The sequence below is a fragment of the Myotis brandtii genome, unplaced genomic scaffold (assembly GCF_000412655.1).
Source record: "Myotis brandtii unplaced genomic scaffold, ASM41265v1 scaffold165, whole genome shotgun sequence".
NCBI classification, from domain to species: Eukaryota; Metazoa; Chordata; class Mammalia; order Chiroptera; family Vespertilionidae; genus Myotis; species Myotis brandtii.
This window is the reverse complement of record NW_005356042.1, coordinates 3299608-3322798: the sequence shown is the minus strand read 5'-3', so window position 1 is coordinate 3322798 and position 23191 is coordinate 3299608. Positions and strand designations below refer to the sequence as shown.

The 23191-nt window shown below is 44.2% G+C and overlaps 1 protein-coding gene across 1 annotated transcript in view; it reads right to left on the bottom strand.

Annotated features, from left to right (window-relative positions):
- The window catches only part of ANKRD27 (ankyrin repeat domain 27 (VPS9 domain)), a 67453-nt gene that overhangs the window by 42949 nt on the left and 1313 nt on the right, over positions 1-23191 (bottom strand). The window contains 4 exon segments of the mRNA XM_005862483.2: positions 467-621; positions 1368-1524; positions 3824-3934; positions 12917-13048. Of these exon segments, the coding sequence (XP_005862545.1) occupies positions 467-621; positions 1368-1524; positions 3824-3934; positions 12917-13018 (525 nt within the window). The 5' untranslated portion in view covers positions 13019-13048.

Below are 23191 nucleotides of genomic sequence, written 5' to 3'. Positions count from 1 at the left end.
AGCTAGGGATATATATATATATATATTTATTTTAATCCTTACCAGAGGATATTTTTCCATTGTTTTTTTTTTTTTTTTAGAGTGAGAATGGAAGGGAGAGAGAGAAACATTGATGTGAAAGAGACACATCGATTGGCTGCCTCCCACATGCACCCTGACTGGGGCTGGGGATAGAACCTGAAACCCAGGTACGTGCCCTTGACCGGGAATTGAACCCATGATCCTTTGGTGTGCAGGACAATTCTCTAACCACTGTGCACACTGTCCAGGGTGATAATAATTTTTACATTTCTCTGTGATTTTCAAGTTTTCTACAGTGGCTTGTACTACTTTTATAGTTAGAAATATTTCAAACAAACTTCCAACAGCGGAGGCAGCAAATCTTCAGAGTAAACTGAGAGGGATTCTGGGCTCTAAACTGGCCTGAGACCAGGCATGCCTGGCAAAGCAAGACACAGGTACTGACTATGTGGTGACGGAGGCTCTTTCTTTCACATTCCCTGAATGTTCGCTGGAAAGAGGCAATGTTCTTGTCAAATCTCTCCGAGTGTCTTCCCAAAAACTCTCTCACATCTTCGATGGTTTTCAAGGAAAAGGTATCTGAGGGTGTTGAAGGCTCTTCTGAAAAAGAGACAGAGAGTCAGGATGACTGAAGCGTTCACTGTTTCCTAGCAGGGGAAGTGCCACATCCTTTGCCCTGCTTCCCCAGGGTCTGGGCCCCACCTTCCAGGGGGAAGAGGAGGATGAACCTATTTCAAGATATTGCCCAAGGGCAGCCCAGTTACAGGAAAACCCAGGGTTCAGAGAGCCTGGTCCTCTTGAGACTGTTTTCTGGGACAAAACCTGGACTATCTGGGATCTTGGGCATGACCTGTGTGGCTCTGGTGAAGAAGCCCTGATTCCTGATAATAAGGCCTCAGACTGCATTTGGAAAATTGCTGCCTCAATTTCCTGGAGCAGCTGAAGAATTATTATTCATTAAAAATAATGAGATCTCAAAGAGGCACCACAGTGGGGCTGGGTGGTAATAATGCTATAAGAGCTAGCTCTAAAGCCGAGGTCCGAGACAAAGCCAGGGCTACCACTTTGCACAACTCTAGGGGACAACATCCACACTGAGGCCTATGTGAATACTGCCTCCTGGAACTGTCATGTCCAAACTGTGCAACCATATGCAGCAGCCAAGTCCAAACCTTAGCTCGAGATAACCTTCTGATTAAGTTCTATGGGGCAATTATGTAAATAATGATACAGTTTTCTAGTGGGCTCTTGAACATTTTATGGGATGTTTGTAATAGTTATGTCAGGAGGAAATTCAATAAATACATTGCTCCAAATCATGAGAAAGGGGTTTTCTTGCAGAATACCTGAACTCTCTCTCTTCTCCAAAGGATGGGCTATACACAGTAGGCTGAAACTTTCTTCTTTTTCATTGTAGAAAGTTTCTTCAAAGAGAATGGGCACTGAGAGAAGACAGGCGAAACCAGCTCCTAATTTAATCCTGTTTCCTTGTATAAAGACATCCTAGAATAAGAGAACCATCACTGCACCACTAACCAGTGGTGACCATCGACCCTCCGCCTGGACCCAATACAGTACTTTACCCAACCTGCCCCTCTTCGCTCCAATGTGGGTTTGTAGGGACAGCACCACTCTTTTGATTTTTTACACACACACACACACACACACACACACACACACACACACATTGATTTGTTGTTCCACTTATTTATGCACTCATTGGTTGATTCTTGTAAGTGCTCTGACTAGGGATCGAACCCACAAACTTGGCATATACGGATGATGCTCTAGCTAATTGAGCTATGGCCATGGGAGGACTACTCTTTAATTTGCTTTTTGATACGAAAATGTTTTTCTTTCCTCTTTGTTCACTCTGTAGTTGTGGCTACAGTAGTATCCTGATACTTTTTCTATTCTTTAAAATATATTTTTACTTCAGAGAGGAAGGGAGAAGGAGAGAAAGATAGAAACATCAATGATGAGAGAGAATCATTGATTGGCTGCCTCCTGCATACCCTACACTGGGGATTGAGCCCAAGACCTGGGCATGTGCCCTGACCAGGAATCGAACCCATGACTTCCTGGTTCATAGGTCCACGCTCAACCAGAGCCACACTGGATGGGCCCTGATCCTTTTTAGATGTTGCAACAGAAGAAGCACTAAGCTGTTCCTCAGAGTAGCAGAAACTACACCCTCCAGGAATGGAAGAGTAGGAAGGCTCTCCTATCTGAACAAAAGACCAAAGTGTCCGGTGTTCAGCTGGGATGGGGCTGGACAATGATGCTGCAGTCCCCTTTGAGGCTCACCACTCTGGCCATGGCCAGGGAGCCCAGGGCAGACCCACTGTGATAAAGCCTGACTGCTCTGCTCTTTGTAGATCTGGGTACCCCAAAGAGAACAAAAAACTAATAAGGGACTGGCAGCTGTGGTGAGCAGATCTCTGGCAGGAAAACAGTGGCATGCCTCGTGAGCCACTGGGCTGCTGACCCCAAGCCGGTGTCCAGGTCACCCCATGCCCCATCATTCCTCTTCCCCACACAGTGCCTACAGCTGCTGGGTTGGAGAGTCCTGACAAGGAATGGAACCTCCTGCTGTCAGAACCTACCTGCTCACACTTAAAAAATAAGAAAATGCATACTCCAAAGTTAGCACTGACTACGAGACAGATGGATATCATGTGCTCCCTGACGTGATACACTGAGAAAGATAAAATACCCTTTGGAAGCATTCCTGCCAGAAACGATAACTGCTAATCTAATCATGAGGAAACATCCGAGGGCCCACACGGAGGGCGAGTCTCCAAAGCAAAACAGAAATGTCACTGTCATGAGAGACAGACTGAGGGCCTCTTGCAAAAGAAGAAAACTGAAAATGCATTCTGGGACCCTGGATCTGAAAGTACAATTATTAGTGCAATTAGCATAGCTTGTATGAGAACAGGATGTTGGAGGACAGTACTCTATCAATGTTAAATTTTCTGAGTATGATCACTGTGCTCTGGTTATGTAGGAAATACAGATGGAATTGTTTTGAAGTAAAGGGACATGGTTTATGAAACATTTTCTGAAAAAGGTTCAGAAAAAGTAATAGTAATGTATATTATGTATAGTGATAAAATAAATGTGGCCAAAATGTTAATAGTTCACCAATCTAGGTGAAGGGTATATGAGAGTTCTTTCTACTTTACTGAAACTTTCTGTAGGATTGAGATGATTTCAAAACAAAATTGGGTGTTTTTTAAAAATATATTTTTATTGATTTCAGAGAGAGGAAGGGAGAGAGAGGGGGAGAGGGAGAGAAGATAGAAACATCAATGATGAGAGAGAATCATTGATTGGCTGCCTCTTACATGCCCCCTCCTGGGAATCGAGTCCACAACCTGGGCATGTGCCTTGACCAGGAATAAAGACCTCCTGGTTCATAGGTTGATGCTCAACCACTGAGCTATACCAGCTGGGCTCAAAACAAAGTTTTAAAAAAATTAAACTTCATCCCTGATCTCCAATTTATGGACAATGTCACAGGGATAAAATAGCTTGCTTTGCCAGGACCTCAAGGAAGAGGTATCACTGGCAGGAAACCCATAGGCTGAGGAAGAGATGCCCAGCCAAGGCCCTGCTCAGCACTACCATCTCCTCTTTCCTCAAAGGCAGCGGGCCCTCCAACCCCATCCCACAGGGCGGCTGTATTAAAGCCATCATTTAACATAGATGTGAAAGGGCGACAAGCAGGATTCTCTCCCCTCCAGCCCACCCAAATACTGAGTGAGTAACCCTGGTTGACCCACAAAGAAATGAATACCTTTCCATTTAAGGTCTGAAAGTGTTCTTCCACTGGTTTCAAAATATAGGACTCAAACTGACAAGTAGACTGAACATTGCTTGTTAGGCTTCCTTTGCAGGGAACTAAGACCTGGAAAAAAATAATTAGGGTGAATACTAGAGAGATGTGTCATTTACAACTTCAGCAGAACAGGATGCATCACAAAATATTCCAGCTGGAACTGTTGTGGGGACCTTCTGCAGAGATAATGCCCAACACGGCAGCAGGTGATGCCAGCTGACTCACTCTGTTGTCGTTGTGATGGAGCCCAGTCAGAGGGAGGTAGCTCCCACCCTGTGGGGTCCCTCCCCACAGCTGGACTGGGTGCCCCACTCAGTCATCAACTGGCTCATGAACGGTTCCAGATGGAGAGAGGATAGTTTGGAAAGCACAGAAAAGTGACACTAAAAAGTCACATGTATTCCCACACCTAAATGATAAACACTGCACATGAAGACAGTTTGCTTCCCATCTCCCTTCTGTGTTTGTTTTTAAGCCTAGTTATGATCACAGTTTGTAACACAAGTACAGAAACTCAGTTTCCCATCGCAGGCTGTCACCTCCACCAGAGATGTCTCAGCGTGCCAGAGCCTCGCTTTGGGGAAGGTGCAATCGGAAACCTGAATTTTTAGTCCAACAGTGGCCACCTCACTGACGAGACACCAGCTTCTCAGCTCAAAGCAGCACAGGAAGGAGCCTGACTCAACACTGCCTACTGCCCCGGCACATGGATCTGTGCTGGGCTCAGGGACTCGTGTTTCAGAGGACTCTCAGACACAAGTGCACCCGGAAGGAAGATGACCCAAAGCAGCTAAGTCATTCAGAGCCCCATCTCCTGAAGCAGCCCTGCCAAAAGCAAACGGCTCCTGCACTATCCCCACTGTGCAGAAGAGGAAACCGAGACTCAAAGGAGTTAAGTAACTTGCCCAGGGTCACACAGCCAGTAAGTGGCAGAGCCACGATTCCGACTCCTGCCGCCCTCTAACCGCGGCCCCATCTTGCTGCCTCACGGAAGGACTGAGTAAGTGGCAGAGCCACGATTCCGACTCCTGCCGCCCCATCTTGCTGCCTCACGGAAGGACTGCCCAGAACAGCGGTTCTCAACCTGTGGGTCGCGACCCCTTTGGGGGTCAAACGACCCTTTCACAGGGGTCGCCTAAATACATCCTGCATATCAGATATTTACATTACGATTCATAACAGTAGCAAAATTACAGTTATGAAGTAGCAACAAAAATAATTTTATGGTTGGGGGTCACCACAACGTGAGGAACTGTATGAAAGGGTCGCGGCATTAGGAAGGTTGAGAACCACTGGCCCAGAACCTCCTGCAGTTTCCTCTGCAAAGACACCATGGAACTCGGGAGCCTCTGGGGGCAGGGGGCCTCAGGGGCTTCCTCAGGGAGTCAGAAAGAGCAGTGCGGCCTCTCTCCCCACGGAGACACACCAATCCCTCACAGCAGGAAAGGGAGGCACTGACTGAGGGAAGAACTCAAGCCTGTCTACAAGGTGGCCTTGCCCTGCCTCAAAAAATCAAGACTGAACCAGATCAAGATCTAGATTTAACCACCAATTTCAGGAAATGCAGAGAACAGAGGGCCATGTTAAACACCACTATGGGACTGAGACTGGCAAAAGCCAGAATGCAGGAAGCTCTACAGAATAAGTGACCAAAGAAAAAGAAAATTAAAAGAAAAAATTAAAAAGAAACTCAAGATTGCACATTAAGTATGTGCAGTTTCGTGTACTTCAGTTTAGCTCAATAAAGTTAGGAGAAAAAGAGAGACTTATCAATTCAACATAATGTGTGGATCTCCTTTGAATCCTGATTTGAACAAATCAATTGTAAAACAAACAAAAAATATGAGAGATTTGGGAAATTTGAACAGGACTAGATATTAGACAATGTTGAAGAAATATTGAGACCCTAGCCCAGTGGTCGGCAAACTGCGGCTTGCGAGCCACATGTGGCTCTTTGGCCCCTTGAGTGTGGCTCTTCCACAAAATACCACGTGCGGGCGCCCATGTACAGTGCGATTGAAACTTTGTGGCCCATGCGCAGAAGTGCCTGTACATAGAGACATCCCCATCAAAGGAAGGCGTGGAAGGAAGGAAGACTGGAGGACGGGCTAGGGCAGTGGGGAAAGCAGCCAAGCTGCATTCTTAGCTGCTGTACACTTTGTGTGAGGATTAGGTGGCCTGCAAGCTTGGCTCACAGGGAGAGGACTAAGGGGCAGTTAAGCCTAGGGGAGATACACATTTAAAAGTGGAAATATCACATTTTTAGAGCCTAATAAAGGATTTGAGGGCGGCCAAATTTGGCCCCATGACCAAGCCCCATGGAAATAAATTTAGCATTCACCTGCTGAGGCCACATGGATCCTTTAGAGATGGCAGAAAGTTGCCTCTTCTAGAGGCAACTGGAATATTCTACTTTTCTTTCAACCACCAGTCGTGGAGGGTGTATTATTATACATTAGACAGGGATGAGCCTGTTCCCATCACCCGGCCATCAGGGGGCAGAAGCTAGCCAACAATATCTGACCCGCGGAGCAGGCCAGCTCCTTCCCAGCACTGCTGATTCCTGCTGAGAAGCTGGCCTCACTGATTCTGGAACTAAACAAGGCTGAGGAATTCAGTGCTGCCCAATGTGGGCCCTAAACAGTTCCCTGTGGATCTCATGGCTTTCAGGAGGGGCTGGAGTAAGCGGCCTAGGGTACCACTGGGAACTTGGGATGGTACCGTTTAAGAAGAATCTCCCATTCCTCAGTGTACCTGAAAGGAAGGCGACCAAGATGCCAAAGTTCTTATTCAAAATTCCCCTCTCGCTAAAGTGAGCTTAAGTGTGATTCCACTACTTGCAGCTGGAAAAGTACCTACTGGATGACAAAGGAACTGTGCTAAGGGCTGGCAACACAGTGGTGAGTGAGACAGGTCACACAGAACTTACTGAAAAATAACAGCATTCCACTGTGTGGCATTTTTATTTTTACTTATTTTTTAATCCTCACCCGAGGATATGTTTTTATTGATTTTAGAGAGGGGGGAAGAAAGAGAAAAACATTGATGTGAGAAACATCGATTGGTTGCCTCTTGCATGCTCCCCCACCAGGAATCGAACCTGCAACCTTTTGGTGTACAGTACGATGCCCCAACTGAGTCACCTGGCCAGGACCACAGTGTGGCATTTAAAATAAATAAATAGTTAGAAAACAAACTAGGAGAGACCAAGATGGCGGCATAGGTAAACACCGGAGACTGCTGCCGCAAACAACCACTTCAAAAATACAACTAAAAGACGGAACGGACATCACCCAGAACCACAGGAAGGCTGGCTGAGGAGAGACTCTTCAACTAGAAGGAAAAATAACAGCACACCGAGGCTCAGAGGAGGCGCAGTGTGGAAAAAACTCAGGTGCGGAGGTGCGCGCGCAAAGCGGGCTGGTGGCTGAGAGCGCGGTTGTCGTTTTCGGTCAGGGGGGAGTCTCAGACTCTGAGCTCCAGATACGGGCGAATCGCTGGGGACTCGGACCCAAACGGGAGAAGCGGGAGTGTCTGGCATCAGTTGGAAGGCAGCTTTCCCTCCGAGGTTTGCAGCGGTTCCGGGGGTTCTGAGAAGCAGAGCCTCTGGGAACAGGACTGAGGGCACCATAACGGCTCCCTCCGCCCGCCCTGTTGAGCCCGCCCCGCCCAAGCCCTGCGCAGAGCCATTTGCCGGATAGCCTCAGGCAAAGGCTAGATTAGCACCTCCCCAGAGGACAGAAGTTTTCCGCGGCAGACACAGCTGATTCACACAGCCAGTCGGCCTGGTGGTCAAATCCCTCTAGTATTAACTACAACAATCAAGGCTCAACTAGAACAAGACTGCGCACAAAGACCACTAGGGGGTGCACCAAGAAAGCATAAAAAATGCGGAGACAAAAAAACATGACAGAAATGGAGGATATAGAGCTAAAAATCGCAATTTTGAGGGCTTGCAAAAATGTGCTAGAAGCTGTCAATAAACTTGAGGAGAGAGTCACGAAAACTAATGAGACCCTCGATGCTATGATAAAGAACCAACTAGAAATTAAGCATACACGGACTGAAATAAAGAATATTATACAGACACCCAATAGCAGACCAGAGGAGCGCAAGAATCAAGTCAAAGATTTGAAATGCGAAGAAGCAAAAAACACCCAACCGGAAAAGCAAAATGAAAAAAGAATCCGAAAATACGAAGATAGTGTAAGGAGCCTCTGGGACAGCTTCAAGCGTACCAACATCAGAATAATAGGGGTGCCAGAAGATGAGAGACAGCAAGATATTGAAAACCTATTTGAAGAAATAATGGCAGAAAACTTCCCCCACCTGGTGAAAGAAATGGACTTACAGGTCCAAGAAGCGCAGAGAACCCCAAACAAAAGGAATCCAAAGAGGACCACACCAAGACACATCATAATTAAAATGCCAAGAGCAAAAGACAAAGAGAGAATCTTAAAAGCAGCAAGAGAAAGAGACTCAATTACCTACAAGGGAATACCCATACATCGATCAGCTGCCTCCTGCACACCCCCTACTGGGGATGTGCCCACAACCAAGGTACATGCCCTTGACCAGAATTGAACCTGGGACCCTTCAATCCACAGGCCGACGCTCTCTCCACTGAGCCAAACCAGTCAGGGCCACAGTGTGGCATTTTTAAAAAGCACGAGAAAGTTACATATGTTATCTAGACAGTACTTATTTTTTAAAATATATGTTATTAATTTTTACAGAGAGGAAGGGAGAGGGATAGAGAGTTAGAAACATTGATGAGAGAGAAACATCGATCAGCTGCCTCCTGTACACTCCCTACTGGGTATGTGCCCACAACCAAGGTACATGCCCTTGACCAGAATTGAACCTGGGACCCTTGAGTCCGCAGGCCGACGCTCTATCCACTGAGCCAAACCAGTTAGGGCTGGACAGTACATATTAAATATCATAGAACAAAGATGGGAAGGAAATATTTCCCAAATTAGGTTAAGCTCTCCCAGTCAACACGATTGCTTTGCATCCTATACCTTTTCTCTGTGACACTTACCACAGCTACAATTCTAATAAATATATATTCAGAATATAACCATCTTTCCCACTAGAATTTAAGCTCCATAGGGTAAAGATGATGATGTATATTCATATATTTGGCTGACAAACATAGTGCCTTGCCTAGAGTAGCATTTTTTTTTTTAAGTGAAATGAAAAGATAACAATGAATGTCTTTGGTGAGCTTTCATGAGATTTTTATTTTCTTCTTTGGCAACAGCTGTATTCTCCAACTGTTTGTTTTTTTAATCTTTATTGTTGAGAGTATTACAAATGTCCCCCTTTTTCCTCCCATTGCCCCCTTCACCTGGGTCCCACCCCACCCCACCCCAGGCCTTCACCACCCTACTGTCTGTATTCATAGGTCATGCATATCTGTAATAATAAAAGCATAATATGCTAATTAGACTGAACAGCTAAACAGTGGAATGACCATCTGGACGACCTTCCTGACGAAGCCGCGACTGCGAAGGCCAAGCCCCTTGCACGAATTTCGTGCATCGGGCCTCTAGTATGCATATAAGATCTTTAATTAATCTCTCCTTGCTCCTCTCCCCTTCTCTCTGAGATTCGTTAGTCTGTTCTATGTTTCCATGCCTCTGGTTCTATTTTATTCATCAGTTTATTTTGTCCATTAGATTTCTTGTTCATTTGACTTTTAAATTCAGTTGTTGATAGGTATGTATGTATTGCCATTTTATTATTCCTATTTTTGATTCTCCTCTCCCCGGCCCCCTTCTTCTTCTTCCTCTTCTTAAAGAATACCCCTCAACATTTCATGTAATACTGGTTTGGTGGTGATGAACTCCTTCAGCTTTTTCTTGTCTGTGAAGCTCTTTATCTGACCTTCAATTCTAAATGTTAGCTTTGTTGGGTAGAGTAATCTTGCTATTCATCACTTTGAATATTTCTTGCCAGAATTATTCCCTTCCGGCCTGCAAAGTATCTGTTGAGAAATCAGCTGACAGTCGTATGGGCACTCCTTTGTAGGTAACTGACTGCTTTTCTCTGGCTGCTTTAAAGATTCTCTTTTTGTCTTTAATTCTTGGCATTTTAATTATAATGTGTCTTGATGTGGGTCTCTTTGGGTTCCTCTTGTTTGGGATTCTCTGCCCTTGTAAGTCTATTTCTTTCACCAGGTAGGGAAGTTTTCTGTCATTATTTCTTCAAATAGTTTTTCAATATCTCTCTCTTCTCCTTCTGGCACCCCCATAATGTGAATGTTGGTATACTTGAAGTTGTTCCAGAGGCTCCTTACACTATTTTCATATTTTTGGATTCTTTTTTCCTTTTGCTCTTCTGAGTGGGTGTTTTTTGCTCCCTCATATTCCAAGTTGTTGATTTGATTCTCGGAATCATGTATTCTCCTGTTGAATCCCTGTAAATTATTCTTTATTTCAGTTAGTATATGCTTAATTTCTGACTGGTCCTTTTTTATGTCTTTGACATTCTCACTATGATCCTTGAAAGTCTTACTAAGTCCATTGAAGCTCCCATTAATTCCCTTCAAACTCTCATTAAGATCCTTGAGTAACCTTATAACCATTGCTTTGAACTCTGTATCCAATAGTTTGCTTGCTTTCATTTCTTTTACTTGTGACATGTTTCTATGTCTCCGCATTTTAGCTGCTTCTCTGTATTTGTTTCTCTGTATTAGGTAGAGCCGCAATGTCTCCTGGAATTAGCCTTGTGTAGTAGGTGTCCTGTAGGGCCCAGTGACTCAGTTTTCCACCACCTGAGCTGGGCACTCTAGGTAGGCCCATGTGAGCATAGTCTTGTAGTTGAGCCTGATTGCTGTTTCCAACTGTTTTTTAAAAATATATTTTTAAAATATGTTTTTATTTATTTCAGAGAAGAAGGGAGAGAGAGAGACAGAAACATCAATGATGAGAGAGAATCATCAATAGGCTGTGTCCTGCATGCCACTGGGGATAGAGCTCGCAACCCGAGCATGGGCCTTGACCAGGAATCAAACCATGACCTCCTGATTCATGGGTCAACACTCAATCACTGAGCTACACTGGCTGGGTTCTCCAACTGTTGTTTGTTTTTAAAATATGTTTTTATTGACTTCACAGAGGGAAAGGGAAAAAGAGAGAGAGAGAGAAACATCAAGGATAAGAGAGAATCATCAATCGGCTGCCTCCTGCAGCCTCCGCAACAACCCCCACTGGGGATTGAGCTCGAAATCCAGGCATATGCCCTGACCAGGAATCGAACCAGTGATTTCCTGGTTCTTGGGTGGATGCTCAACCATTGAGCCATACTGGCTGGGCTCTCTAACTGTTTTTATAATGAACTCTATGACTTGTAAAATCCAGAATAAGCCCTAGCTGGTTTTGTTCAGTGGATAGAATGTCGGCCTGTGGATTGAAGGGTCCTAGGTTTGATTTCAGTCAAGGGCACATGCCTGGGTTGTGGGCTTAATCCCCAGTAGAGGGTGAGCAGGAGGCAGTCGATCAATGATTCTCTTTTATCATTGATGTTTCTATCTCTCTCTCCCTCTCCCTTCTTCTCTGAAATTATTAAAGATATATTAAAAAATGAAAATAGCCTTAACCGGTTTTGCTCAGTGGATAGAGCATCAGCCTTTGGACTCAGGGGTCCCAGGTTCTATTCCAGTCAAGGGCATGTACCTTGGTTGTGGGCACATCCCCAGTAGGGGGTGTGTAGGAGGCAGCTAATTGATGTTTCTCTCTCATTGATGTTTCTAACTCTCTATCCCTCTCCCTTCCTCTCTGTAAAAAATCAATAAAATATATATAAAATAAATAAATAAAAATAAAAATAAGCCCTAGCTAGTTTGGCTCAGTGGAAAGAGCACTGGCCTGAGGACTGAAGGGTCCCAGGTTCGATTCCAGCCAAGGGCACATGCCTGGGTTGCAGGCTCAATCCCCAGTGTGGGGCATGCTGGAGGCAGCTGTTCTCATCGTTGATGTTTCTATCTTTCTCACCTTCTCCCTTCCTCTCTGAAAAAAAAAGAAAAAAAAGAAATACACACACATACACACAAAATAAAAATTAAAAAAAAACTGGATAAAATGTATCAATCACAAAACCAATCATAAAAATCGGAAGGGAGTTCAAGAAATCAGGTTTCTGATGGCACAGGGATGAAGTGGGTGGTGTGGAAGTCAGTTCCAATTTTCCAGAGGGCAGCTGAGAACCTGCCTGACATCATTGGGCTAAAGTGACTTCTCCATTGGTTCAAATCCACAGCCTCCTGACATAACTGAGTAAAATCACACCCCGTGGCAAGAAAAGTGGGAACACAGTATGAGAAGAGGACAACACACAGAAAGAAGACTCCTCAAGCACAGGATGGCACAGAGGCACCCACACACTGTGTCCCGCTGTGTTGTGTAAGACAACCTCAGAACTGGACAGACCTGCAGCGTGAGGCCTGCCTTCTCGCCAGGAACAGGGCCCCACAGACAGGCTACAGTCTCTCTTACACACTTCCCTCATTCCTGTTACCCGGCTGCCCGTGAAGGCGTTTGAGGTTGTGGCCCTATTATAAACATTCTTTCACCACAGTTCCTTCCCTGTAGGAAACGCCTTTGAAAGTGACATGGGAATGTGTTCACACGTTCTATTCTATGGGAGTGAGTGCCCACCTCACATGCCTTTGAAAGTGACATGGGAATGTGTTCACACGTTCTCTTATTCTATGGGAGTGAGTGCCCACCTCACACCAGGCCTCATGAGGCCCTGAGAAGGAATGTCATTTCTGTCCTCGATAGCCCTCATGGTCAACATGGAACAAAAGAAACAGAGGTGAACACCAGGAGACCTGTGTCCCCATGGGCTGAGAGTGCAGAGAAAACATTACACCCTGGGTTGGTACTTGTTCCATACTGAGCACGGTCTGGGGCTTTTAAACTGAGTAGGTTTGTAGCTGATTCCCTCTAAACTTAACCAAAGTCTACTATATTTCTGGCCTCGCCAGCACTGCTTGGTCCACAGCTAATGGGAAAGGACAATCCTCAGGGTTGATGCACTTACAATGCCATGAAGTTGGGCCACCTTGTTGCACAAGTCAGGACGCCACTTTTGAAGGGCCAGGTAGAAAGGATTTTTCAGGAGATCTTCATCATAAAGAGCCATATGGACTTCAGATGGGGCAAAGCGAGACTCCTGGGAAGGGAGGAAAAGGCAGTAAATGACCACCGTCGGATTCATAAAACACATGCAAGTCTGGATCTGGCAATTCCTAAAAATGATCCCTGATTCTAGTACTCTACTCTACACACCTAACACTCCAGCAGGAAATGTCAAAGATAACCCATCAATTCTAGGATGACGTTTTTTCACTGGTTAAATGTATAAATTATGTTCAGGAAATTAAACTCCAAGTCATTGCAAATGTGAAAATGGCTCTTTAGAACATCCTACATGACTAAAATATTGACACTTTAGAGATATGCATGTATTTTTAATGAAATATTTTAAGCATACAGAAAAGTAAAAACACAAACTACCACCCAGAATTACCAACTCTTCTCACTCTCCCATATTTGCCTCAGACTTTAAGAAAGAGTATATCAGAACAGACTGGAACCCCCGCTGTGCCCGTCCTGATCCCATTCTCTCCTCCCCTTCCAGGGGCAACCATGATCCTGGAGTTGTTGTATATCATTCTTGTTTACATTATTATTCCTTATACTTATGCATTCATAAATAAACTAGAATATTATTTTATGTGGCTCAAAATTTACATAAATGGCATCACAGTATAAGTATTCTGGAACATATCCTTTTTAATCAACATTACATTTGCAAGTTCTATCCATGCTGATCCACACAGCTCATTCATTCAGATTTCTGTATAGTATTTTTAAATAAACATGACACAATTTATTTATCTAATATCCTATATTTAAGTTGTTTCTTCACATCTATTATTACAAACAATGCTGGAATGAACACTCTGTACCAGAGTACACATCGAGGAATGTTCCAAGGAGGCACTACAGGGCGGATCCACCTGCACCATCACCAGATGCTGGCAAAGCTGCTTTCTTCTTCCCTGAAAAGTGTACAAGCACCCTCCTTCCACACATCACATCCTAGCCAACACTTCTTAGTATCATCAGATAACCTGTTTCTGCTAGTGTTTGAGTATAAAATAGTATTTCACTGTTTTTATATTTTAATTTCGCTAATGAAGTTGAACATCATTTTCTTTTGTTCTATAAATTATCTTATCATGCCTTTTGCCCATTTTTCTAATGGGTTGTTGGCCTTGTTCTCAGGATTTATAGTTCTTTATATATCTGGATACTACTTAAAAATGCTGTAAATATCTTCTCTTAATCTGCAACTTGTCTTTTTATTTTTTCAAATGGGTGTTTTCAGAAATCAAAGTGTTTGATTTTTTTTAAATAAAAAAATTTTTTTTTTTTTGTTAATCTCACCCAAGGATATTTTTTCATTGATTTTTAGAGAGAGTGGAAGGGAGACATTCATAACTGTAATTTTGCTACTGTAAACAATATGTAATTATATATGTGTTTTCTGATGGTCTTAGGCGACCCCTATGAAAGGGTCGTTCGACCCCCAAAGGGGTCACGACCCACAGGTTGAGAACTGCTGGTCTATAAGCTTTTGTGTGGACATACTTTCATTGTTGATTTCTTTTTTTTTTTTTTTAATTGGCAGCAGGAAGGGCACCAGGTGTCTGACTGGTGGGTCAGACCAAACCTGGGTTCAGCAACCTCAGTACTTGGGTTCTGGCTAGGAAAGAATTCAGAGCAAGATCCAAACTGTAAGAGAACATTTATTTGGTAAATTACAGAGATAGAAGAAGTAGTTTGTAGAAGAAATGGATTTAGGAAACGAGTTATTGAGATAAAGAAAGGGCCCTTGGAGCTTGGGTAAAGTGCCTGGGGAAGGCAGAGGGGCGGGGAAAGGGGGAGGAAAGGCACTGGCTTCTCCCTGGAGGGAGAGCACCACCGAAGTATTTGATTTTAATGTAGTTGAACTTGTCAATCTTTGCCTTAACAGTCAGGGCTTTTTGGATTTTAGGGAATCCTATAATCTGGCATGTCTCTTTGCAAAGTGACTTAACCATTCCCCCAATCAGAAAGTGGTGTCTTGCTGTAACCGGTTTGGCTCAGTGGATAGAGCGTCAGCCTGCGGACTCAAGGGTCCCAGGTTCGATTCCGGTAAAGGGCACGTACCTTGGTTGCGGGCACATCCCCAGTAGGGGGTGTGCAGGAGGCAGCTGATTGATGCTTCTCTCTCGTGGATGTTTCTAACTCCCTCTCCCTCTCCCTTCCTCTCTGTAAAAAATAAAATATATTTAAAGAAAAACAAAACATGATACAGCCTCTTTAAAAAAAAAAAAAAGTGGTGTCTACTTCCTCACCCCTTGAATCTGACTCAGCCCATGAATTGCTTTAACCAACCAACAGACAGAATTGATACTCTGTGATTTCTGAGTGTTGACCTCAACAGGCCTGGCAGAGTCCACTCGCATTCTCTTGGTGCCCTGAGTCTACCATGCTATGAAGAAGCCCATGGGATGAAAGACCATCAAAGAAGACAGAAGCCCAGGTGGTCCAGAGAGCACAGCCATCCCACCAGCTGAAGAATCACCTGCCACCCCACAGAACAGTAGGAAGTAATAAACTGTGGCAGTTTTAAGCTACTAAGTTTTGGGTTGATCTGTTAGCAGCAAAGGCTATCACTGAAACCACATCCTTTCGAACACCCAGGCCATAAAAATAGTCCCAATAATTTCTAAGAATCTTAAAAACATTTTCATTTTTAGGTGGTCTTTATATTTATATGTTATAAATCAGACCTCTAATTTTTTTCCATATGGCAAATTATCAGTCTGTTTGGGATGCTATGACAGAATATCGTAGACTAAGTGGCTTAAACAACAAAAATTTATTTCTCACAGCTTTGGAGGCTAGGAAGTCCAAGATCAAAGTGCCAACAGATTTGGTTCTTGATGAGGGCCCACTTCCTGGATTGTAGACCTTCTCACTGTATTCTCACATGATGGAGAGAGAGTACTCCTGTCTCTTTCTCTTTTTATAAGGGCATTAATTTCATCATGAAGGCCTTACTCTTATATCCTTACTTAACACTAATTAGACTCCAATGTCCCACCTCCAAATACCATCATATTAAGGATAGGGCTTCAACATATAAATGTGTGTGTGTGTGTGTGTGTGTGTGTGTTCGTGGACGAATGACATAACAATAAGCCAACTGGTTTTTTAAAAAATGTTTTTATTTTATTTTTTTATTTTTAAAGAGAGAGGAAAAGACAGAGAGAAACATCGATGTGAGAGTGTAACAGTGCTCGGCTGCCTCCTGCATGCTCCCTACGAGGGATCAAGCGTGCAATCTGGGCTACCTTTCAGTGCACAGGACAATGCCTAACCAACTGAGCCACACCGGCCAGGGCCCCATCATTGTTTTTTAAATAGTCTATTCCTTTCACATGGCTAATAATGCTACTTTTGCCATACTCCACGTTCCCATACATGTTTAGTCTGTTTCTAGGCTCTACTCTGTTTCAATGGTCCAGACCAGTGCTGTCCAACAGATATATGTAGGAAATATAATAACATACATATTATGCATAATTACATATGTAATTTAAAATTTTCTAGTAGCCACATAAAGGAAAAGGGGAAATTAATTTTAATAATATATTTTATTTATCCTAATATATTCAAAATATTACATTTTCAACATGTGATCAATATTTTAAAATTAAAGACATATTTTACATTATTTTTTTACTCCTACTAAGTCTTCAAAATCTGGTGTGTATTTTACGTTTATAGCACTTCTCAGTTCATACTAGCCACATGTGCTTAATAGCAACATGTGGCTAGTGGCTATTATATTGGACAGAGCAGGGCCACATTATGTTATGAATACAGCTTCACAATCTGCCTTGATATCTCATAGAGAAAGGCCTCTCTTCTTGTTCTCCAAAATTGTCTGGTTATTCCCAATTCTTTGCAATGTCACACGAATTAGAATCAGTTTATCAATTCTATGAAAAATCCTGTTGGGATTTTTATTGAAACTACTGAATTTGCAGACAAGAGAGCCAACATCTTTATAGTAATCTTATTATCCATGAACATGGTATTGTATGTCTTTCCATGTACATCTTCTTCTATGTCGTACAATTAACTTTTCTCTGTAAAGACCATATATAGCCCAGCCGGTGTGGCTTGGTGGTTGAGCATCGACTTATGAACCAAGAGGTCAGAGTTAAATTCCTGGTCAGGGCACATGCCCAGATTACATGCTTGATCCTCAGTAGGGGGCATGCAGGAGGCAGCCAATCAATGATTCCCTCTCATCATTGATGTTTCTCTCTCCCTTCCCCTTCCTCTCTGAAATCTATAAAAATATTATAAAAATATAATATATAACTTTTATTAGATGTTATTTATATATTCTGTATAAATTTGTTCCTTTTATGAATGGGATCTCCATTGCCCCTGGTTTGCGGTTTTTACTGAGCTCTCAGAGAGGAATATGAAAAATGGGCACAGAAAAGGAGTTAGAGTTCTAGCCATGTCACGTACCTCTCAAGTCTCCATCTCACTCTGTGCAATGGAGAATACAAATATCTTTCTTACAGGATTTCCATTTACATCCCTCCCTCATCACTTTTGCCATACTGCATACCAATGTACCACCACTTACTGCTAGCCCACATGGTCCCTTTGTGAGAATTAAAAAGGGGTACCAGGGCACATGGCTTGATAAACAGCTAATAGGCTACCTATCAGCCCGTTTCCCACAGTGCCCCTCTCCCGAGCAGGGCACCTTTGCAATAAATAACCTGCACGTTGTACACAACAGCTCTATTGTTAATGTTTGACATTTTCCTGTAAAAACCTACTCCCTTTAAAAATTTTATTTAATTAAAATTTATTTTTAAAAGAATATTTATTATACTTAAATGAAAAAAGTCAGTATCAAATCCCATAAAAAGAAGATAATCTTCAAACTAAAAGTTTTAAGAACAATTCACACTATTTAAAACCTTGCTAGATACTATTGCCTGCCAAAGGTTCTGAGCTTGAGCCTGTGGCCTCTTCATTAAAAAGAAAAAAATTAGCCCTAGCCGGTTTGGTTCAGTGGATAGAGCGTCGGCCTGTGGACTGAAGGGTCCCAGGTTCAATCCCGGTCAAGGGCGCATACCTTGGTTGCAGGCTTGATCTGGGGCATGTGTGGGGGGCAACCAACCAATTGATGTGTCTCTCTCACATAGATGTTTCTCTCTGTCTTCCTTCTTTCCTTCTACTCTCCCTAAAACTCAATGAAAAAATATCCTTGGGTGAGGATTAACAAAAAAAAGAAAGAAAGAAAGAAAGAAAGAAAGAAAGAAAGAAAGAAAGAAAGAAAGAAAGAAAACTAGCAACTATTAAGGAGCATTAAGTAAACTTATCCTTGATATAATCAGATGAATGAAATATGAGTGAAAACTAAATTTCTTACTATGTAACAATATTCCAATATGTTTCCTTGGGAAAACACCAGAACAGTATGCATAAGTATATTATGAACTCTCTCCCTTATAGTTAATGATAAAAACAGCCACCATTTGAGAACATCCTTGGTCCAGGCACTGTGGTAACTTCTAAACATCCTCATCCCATTTCAATGTTCCTGACAACTATGGGTAACTAATAATAACTAATACAATAAACATAGGTATCATTAGCCCCATGGCACAGATGAAGAAACTGAGGCTCAGCTGGCTAACTTGAGATTACACACAGATGTCAAAATGTATTCTAACACCTACCCCTTTAACCATACAACCATCATGTAAAATAAATATGTGTGGATTAGGGGTTACTAGTATTTCATGAAGCATGGATGCAAGGATTCCATACTTCATTTCCCTCAAAGGAAAAGTCCCCCTGACAGATAGCTACACAAGCCCCACATGGAATCTCCTCAGTCTGGTGCGGCCAGAGCTGTCCTGGCTGCAGCTCCTGGGGGCTGCCTGCAGGAGGCCCTGCAAATTCGCCTACGGAGAAGAGCCTAGCATGAAAACAGTTGCATATAATCCCTTCCTAGATCACAGGGATAGCTCTGCAACAATTTAGGTATTTGATTTGTTGAATTAAATTATTACAAGCCCAGATAATCCTTTCATGAGTCCTTACCAGAAGAACTGAATAATGTAATTTTGCTGGGACAGAGTCACAAGAAAACAAAATTCTTCCAGGTTACTGACACAGTTGGTTCTACATGGCAGAGTGCAAAAGTAAAGATGCTTTGGACAAAAACCTCACGAAAAACAAGATATGATACGGTCAGACTAAATCTGCGAAGGGATACGCCTGCTCTTCCGGCAAGATGCTGGCAGAACACCAACACCTCCGCCCCCAAGATGAAGGTGACAAGGGCTAGCTTTGACGGAGAAACTGATAACCTAGCTGGGAGGCAAAGAATGTGCACCAGAAGAGTAAAACAAACCCCGAACAGTGCTGGGAAAAGTGAGGACCAGATAGAGACAGGAACAGCAGGGAGGAGGTTGGGGGCAAGAAGTAGGGGCACGAAAAAGTTCGTGTGGGTGCAGAAAACCTCAGTAAAGCCCTAGCTGGTTTGGCTCAGTGGACAGAGCTTGGGCCTGCAAACTGAAGGGTCCCAGGTTCAATTCTAGTGAAGGGCACCTACCTAGTTGTAGGCTCAATCCCTGGCCCTGGTCAGGGCATGTGCGGGAGGCAACCAATCAATGTGTCTCATATCAATGTTTTTCTCTCTCTATTGCCCCCTCCCTTCCACTTTCTAAAAACATCAATGGAAAAATATCCTTGGGTGAGGATTAACAAACAAACAAATAAAAAAGAAACCTGAGTAAACTTTTTTTGACTTGATGAGAAGACGAGTCTATAGAAATAATAATAATTCAAACAGAGCAGGTAAGAGAGCAAGGTAAGAGAAGGCCCCTAAATGCCACATCAAAACATTCAGTTTAAATGCATGAACTGTGTAAACACATAAGACTCCCAGCAAGTATTGCTGGTGAATGGGATGGAGCTTACTGTTTTTCAGTCTTAAATCATTTGCTTTCTCTTGGACATAGTCCTCCTGGTTGTCAACAACTGAACCCTCTGTCTAGGAGTAGAGATTCAAAGAGCTCTGTCTAGCACTGTTCTCAACCTTTCTGTCCCAGGGTTAAAAATATGTAATAAATCATATACAACCTGGTGCTTAATGCCAGAGCTGAATTCTTACATAGGGGTAGGTGCTTAAAAATAATATTTAATATCCTGACAAGTTTACTTGCAAGAATTAGTTTTATATTTTAAAATATCAAGCAAAGTAAAGATGCCTTGGACAAAAGCCTCATGAAAAACAAGATATGATATAGTCAGACTAGTTTTTCCTTATAAAACTAAAAAGGTGAGTGAGTCCTCTTATAAAACTCCTTTTAAAAAAAAATTGCACCCCTGCACTTGCTGGTGTGGCTCAGGTGGTTGAGTGTTGTCCCATGCACCAAAAGGTCACTGGTTCAATTCCTTGTCAGGGCACATGCCCAGGTTTTGGGCTCCATCCCTGGTAGGGGGCATGCAGGAGGCAGCCGACTGATGTTCCAATCTCACATTGATGTTTCTTTTTCTCTCCCTTTCCCTTCTTCTCTTTATAAAAAAATCAGTAAAAATATTTTTTAAAAAAATTGCATCCCTACCTAAGCGCTAATAATGGGATCATTTACAGAAAATCTAATAAAGTTAAAGATCAAATATCCCTGAACAGAGTTATCTAAAGTTACTCTGTGATCAGGACAGCCAGGCAAGGCCTCAAACCAGTACCAGGTATTTCAGGAGGCAGTGTGCACACTTGCGGTTTTGTGGTCTTCAACCGTCTTGCCAGCCTGGAGGACTCGGGCTGGCCAGGGACAGCTGGTGACAGTGTGCAGCCTGGCTCAGCAGAATCCAGCGTAGGAGAGTCTGCACCTCCAGAGATGCATTCCATCCTGAAATCTCACTGCTGTGGCTCTTCCTACCCTTCCAGGGACCTGACCAAAGACCCTGAACAGGCATATTTTCCAACTGATGAGTAATATTCTCCAGTTGGAGGAAAAGGCAAAAAGGAAAAACTTTCTACTCATCTATTTTAATGTCAAATGGAAGCAATTTGATGATATAATGTATGGTGTTATGGTCACTTGTGTCCTTCTGGCCTATGTTTATGGATCTCATACATATTTTTCTCAAAGCTCCCCTTTGAAGCACCCAGCCTGCACCTGGCTTACTTAGCTCACTGTAGGCATGTTAACTGTTCTCCCACTTGAACAAAATAATAGTGGGGTGTTAGAGGAAGCTTAAGCTCCCAGGGAGGGATCATCTCTCACTGGAGCTGGAAATCCACTGCCCATATCCAGGGGAGGGGGAAGGGCTGGCCCTAGGCAGCCATTGGCTAAAAAACAGAAACAAACCGTTTCCTTAGAGCCGGCTAAACACAGTGACAGCTGGACTGTGGAGGGTCACAGAGGGAGAGAAGTCCTTATGGTTGGAAAGGGGTGTGACCATCAAGGGAGCAGGAAAGGTTGGAGGAGCACAACCGCTCCACAGAATGTCACTCCATCACCCTGCTCCTGGAGTTGCAGGTGTAGTCACCTCCCTGCCAGTATCTTGGGCAGAAAGGCAGGAGCTCCAAGGACAAGCACTTCTCAGTGTGTCTCAGATGTGGAAGCAACCTCAGGACCAACCAGGTCTGGATTCTTCAGGTGTAAATCTTTTCTAGGTCTGGTATCTATCATCACATGGTCGCATTCCTCTGCTCCTCTCGGAGAACATGAAGTTACTGAACACCAATCTAATCCTGGCAGTTCATAAACAGAGGGAAAGCCTGGACAGACACACCAACAGGCACAGACACGTGAATAACAAAGAACCAGCAGCTGCCCTCATGAGGGCAACACAATCCAAGGAGCCACAATCAAGACCTGAGGGCAGGCCCTATGCAGATACTACAGCTCACTCCCCCAGACACACTGCCCTACAGGATTATTTCAGGTGACAAGCCAGTGTCTACCCAACTTCACAGCCCCAACTGCTTTCTTGACACAGGGCTAGTCAGAAGTATCTGTTCTGGCTCTCATACTGCACTTTCGCCTTGGAGGCCTACAGGCTCTGCCTGCTGATGTCACTCAAACTTGTTCACAGCAAAGACCACAAGTGATCTTTCCAACACAGGTCTGTGCAGGATTCCCAATGACTGCCTCTCTACTCCCTACCAGATGAACTCTTAACTCCTCTGGTTGGCATGAAGGGCCTCTTACACCTGACCTCCCACTCATCTCCGCAGCCTCATCTCCTTCTGCTGTCTCCACAACTCCCCAAAGAGATGGGTTCTCCATCCTTCTACCATTTTGTCCTGAAAACTACTCTTCCTCTGTCAAGGCATCCATTTGGCAGGTGGGTGGCTGAGACCCTCCTCCGCAAAGAATGGCCAAGGGGAGAGAACCTGAGCCCTCACCACAAATGGCCACTGAATCAATGAACTAAAGGGCAGTCTGCTGAATGAGAGCAAGCCCTGAGGCCCAGCCCTCTGGACCCTCCAAAGTGCCTCAACACCAGGACCAGAGAGGTGACCTAGAAACGCCAATATCCCCTGCTCTTCTCTAACGCTAGTGCGACCGTGTGCTACCCCTCGTTTCTTGAACGTCCTAAATCCTCAATTAGACTTGACACCTGCTCCAGTGACCCAGCAAGGGCCCCAAGTGCCCAGGTCCCCAGCATCTCGAGGGGCATCCAGAGGGGCACGGCCTAGCACTAGAACCTGTAGGCTGTCCATTTCTAACAAAAAGAACTGAGCAGACCCAGTGTCTGGAATATCTCTTTGTGCTGAAGAATTTTCCTGGAGTAATCTTTACCTAGCAGGTCGAGGAGACCCTGCTCCGCGAGAGGCAGGTAGGCAGGGGCTCCCTCTTCCCTGCCCCGCGCCCTCATCACCCCCTACCCGGGGACCCCAAGAGTCTGGCCCGTGGCCCTGGACAGCCACTCACAGCCTTCTCTCCACCTTCCCGGCCCAGGCCGCCCGCAAACCCAGGAGGCCACTCAGCCCAGGAGCTACGGTCCCGCCCACTGCCCGCAACTCTGAACTCCGGAGACCCCGGACTCGCAGGCCCATCCCAGCGCCGCGGGGGTCAGAGGACGCATTCTTCCCCAGCCCACCCCACCCCACCCCACCCCGGAAAGGAGAGGTAGAACAGGTCCGGCGGCAGACGGGACCGGAAGAGCGCGGGCAGGGCGGGCCATCGGGGTCGGGGCC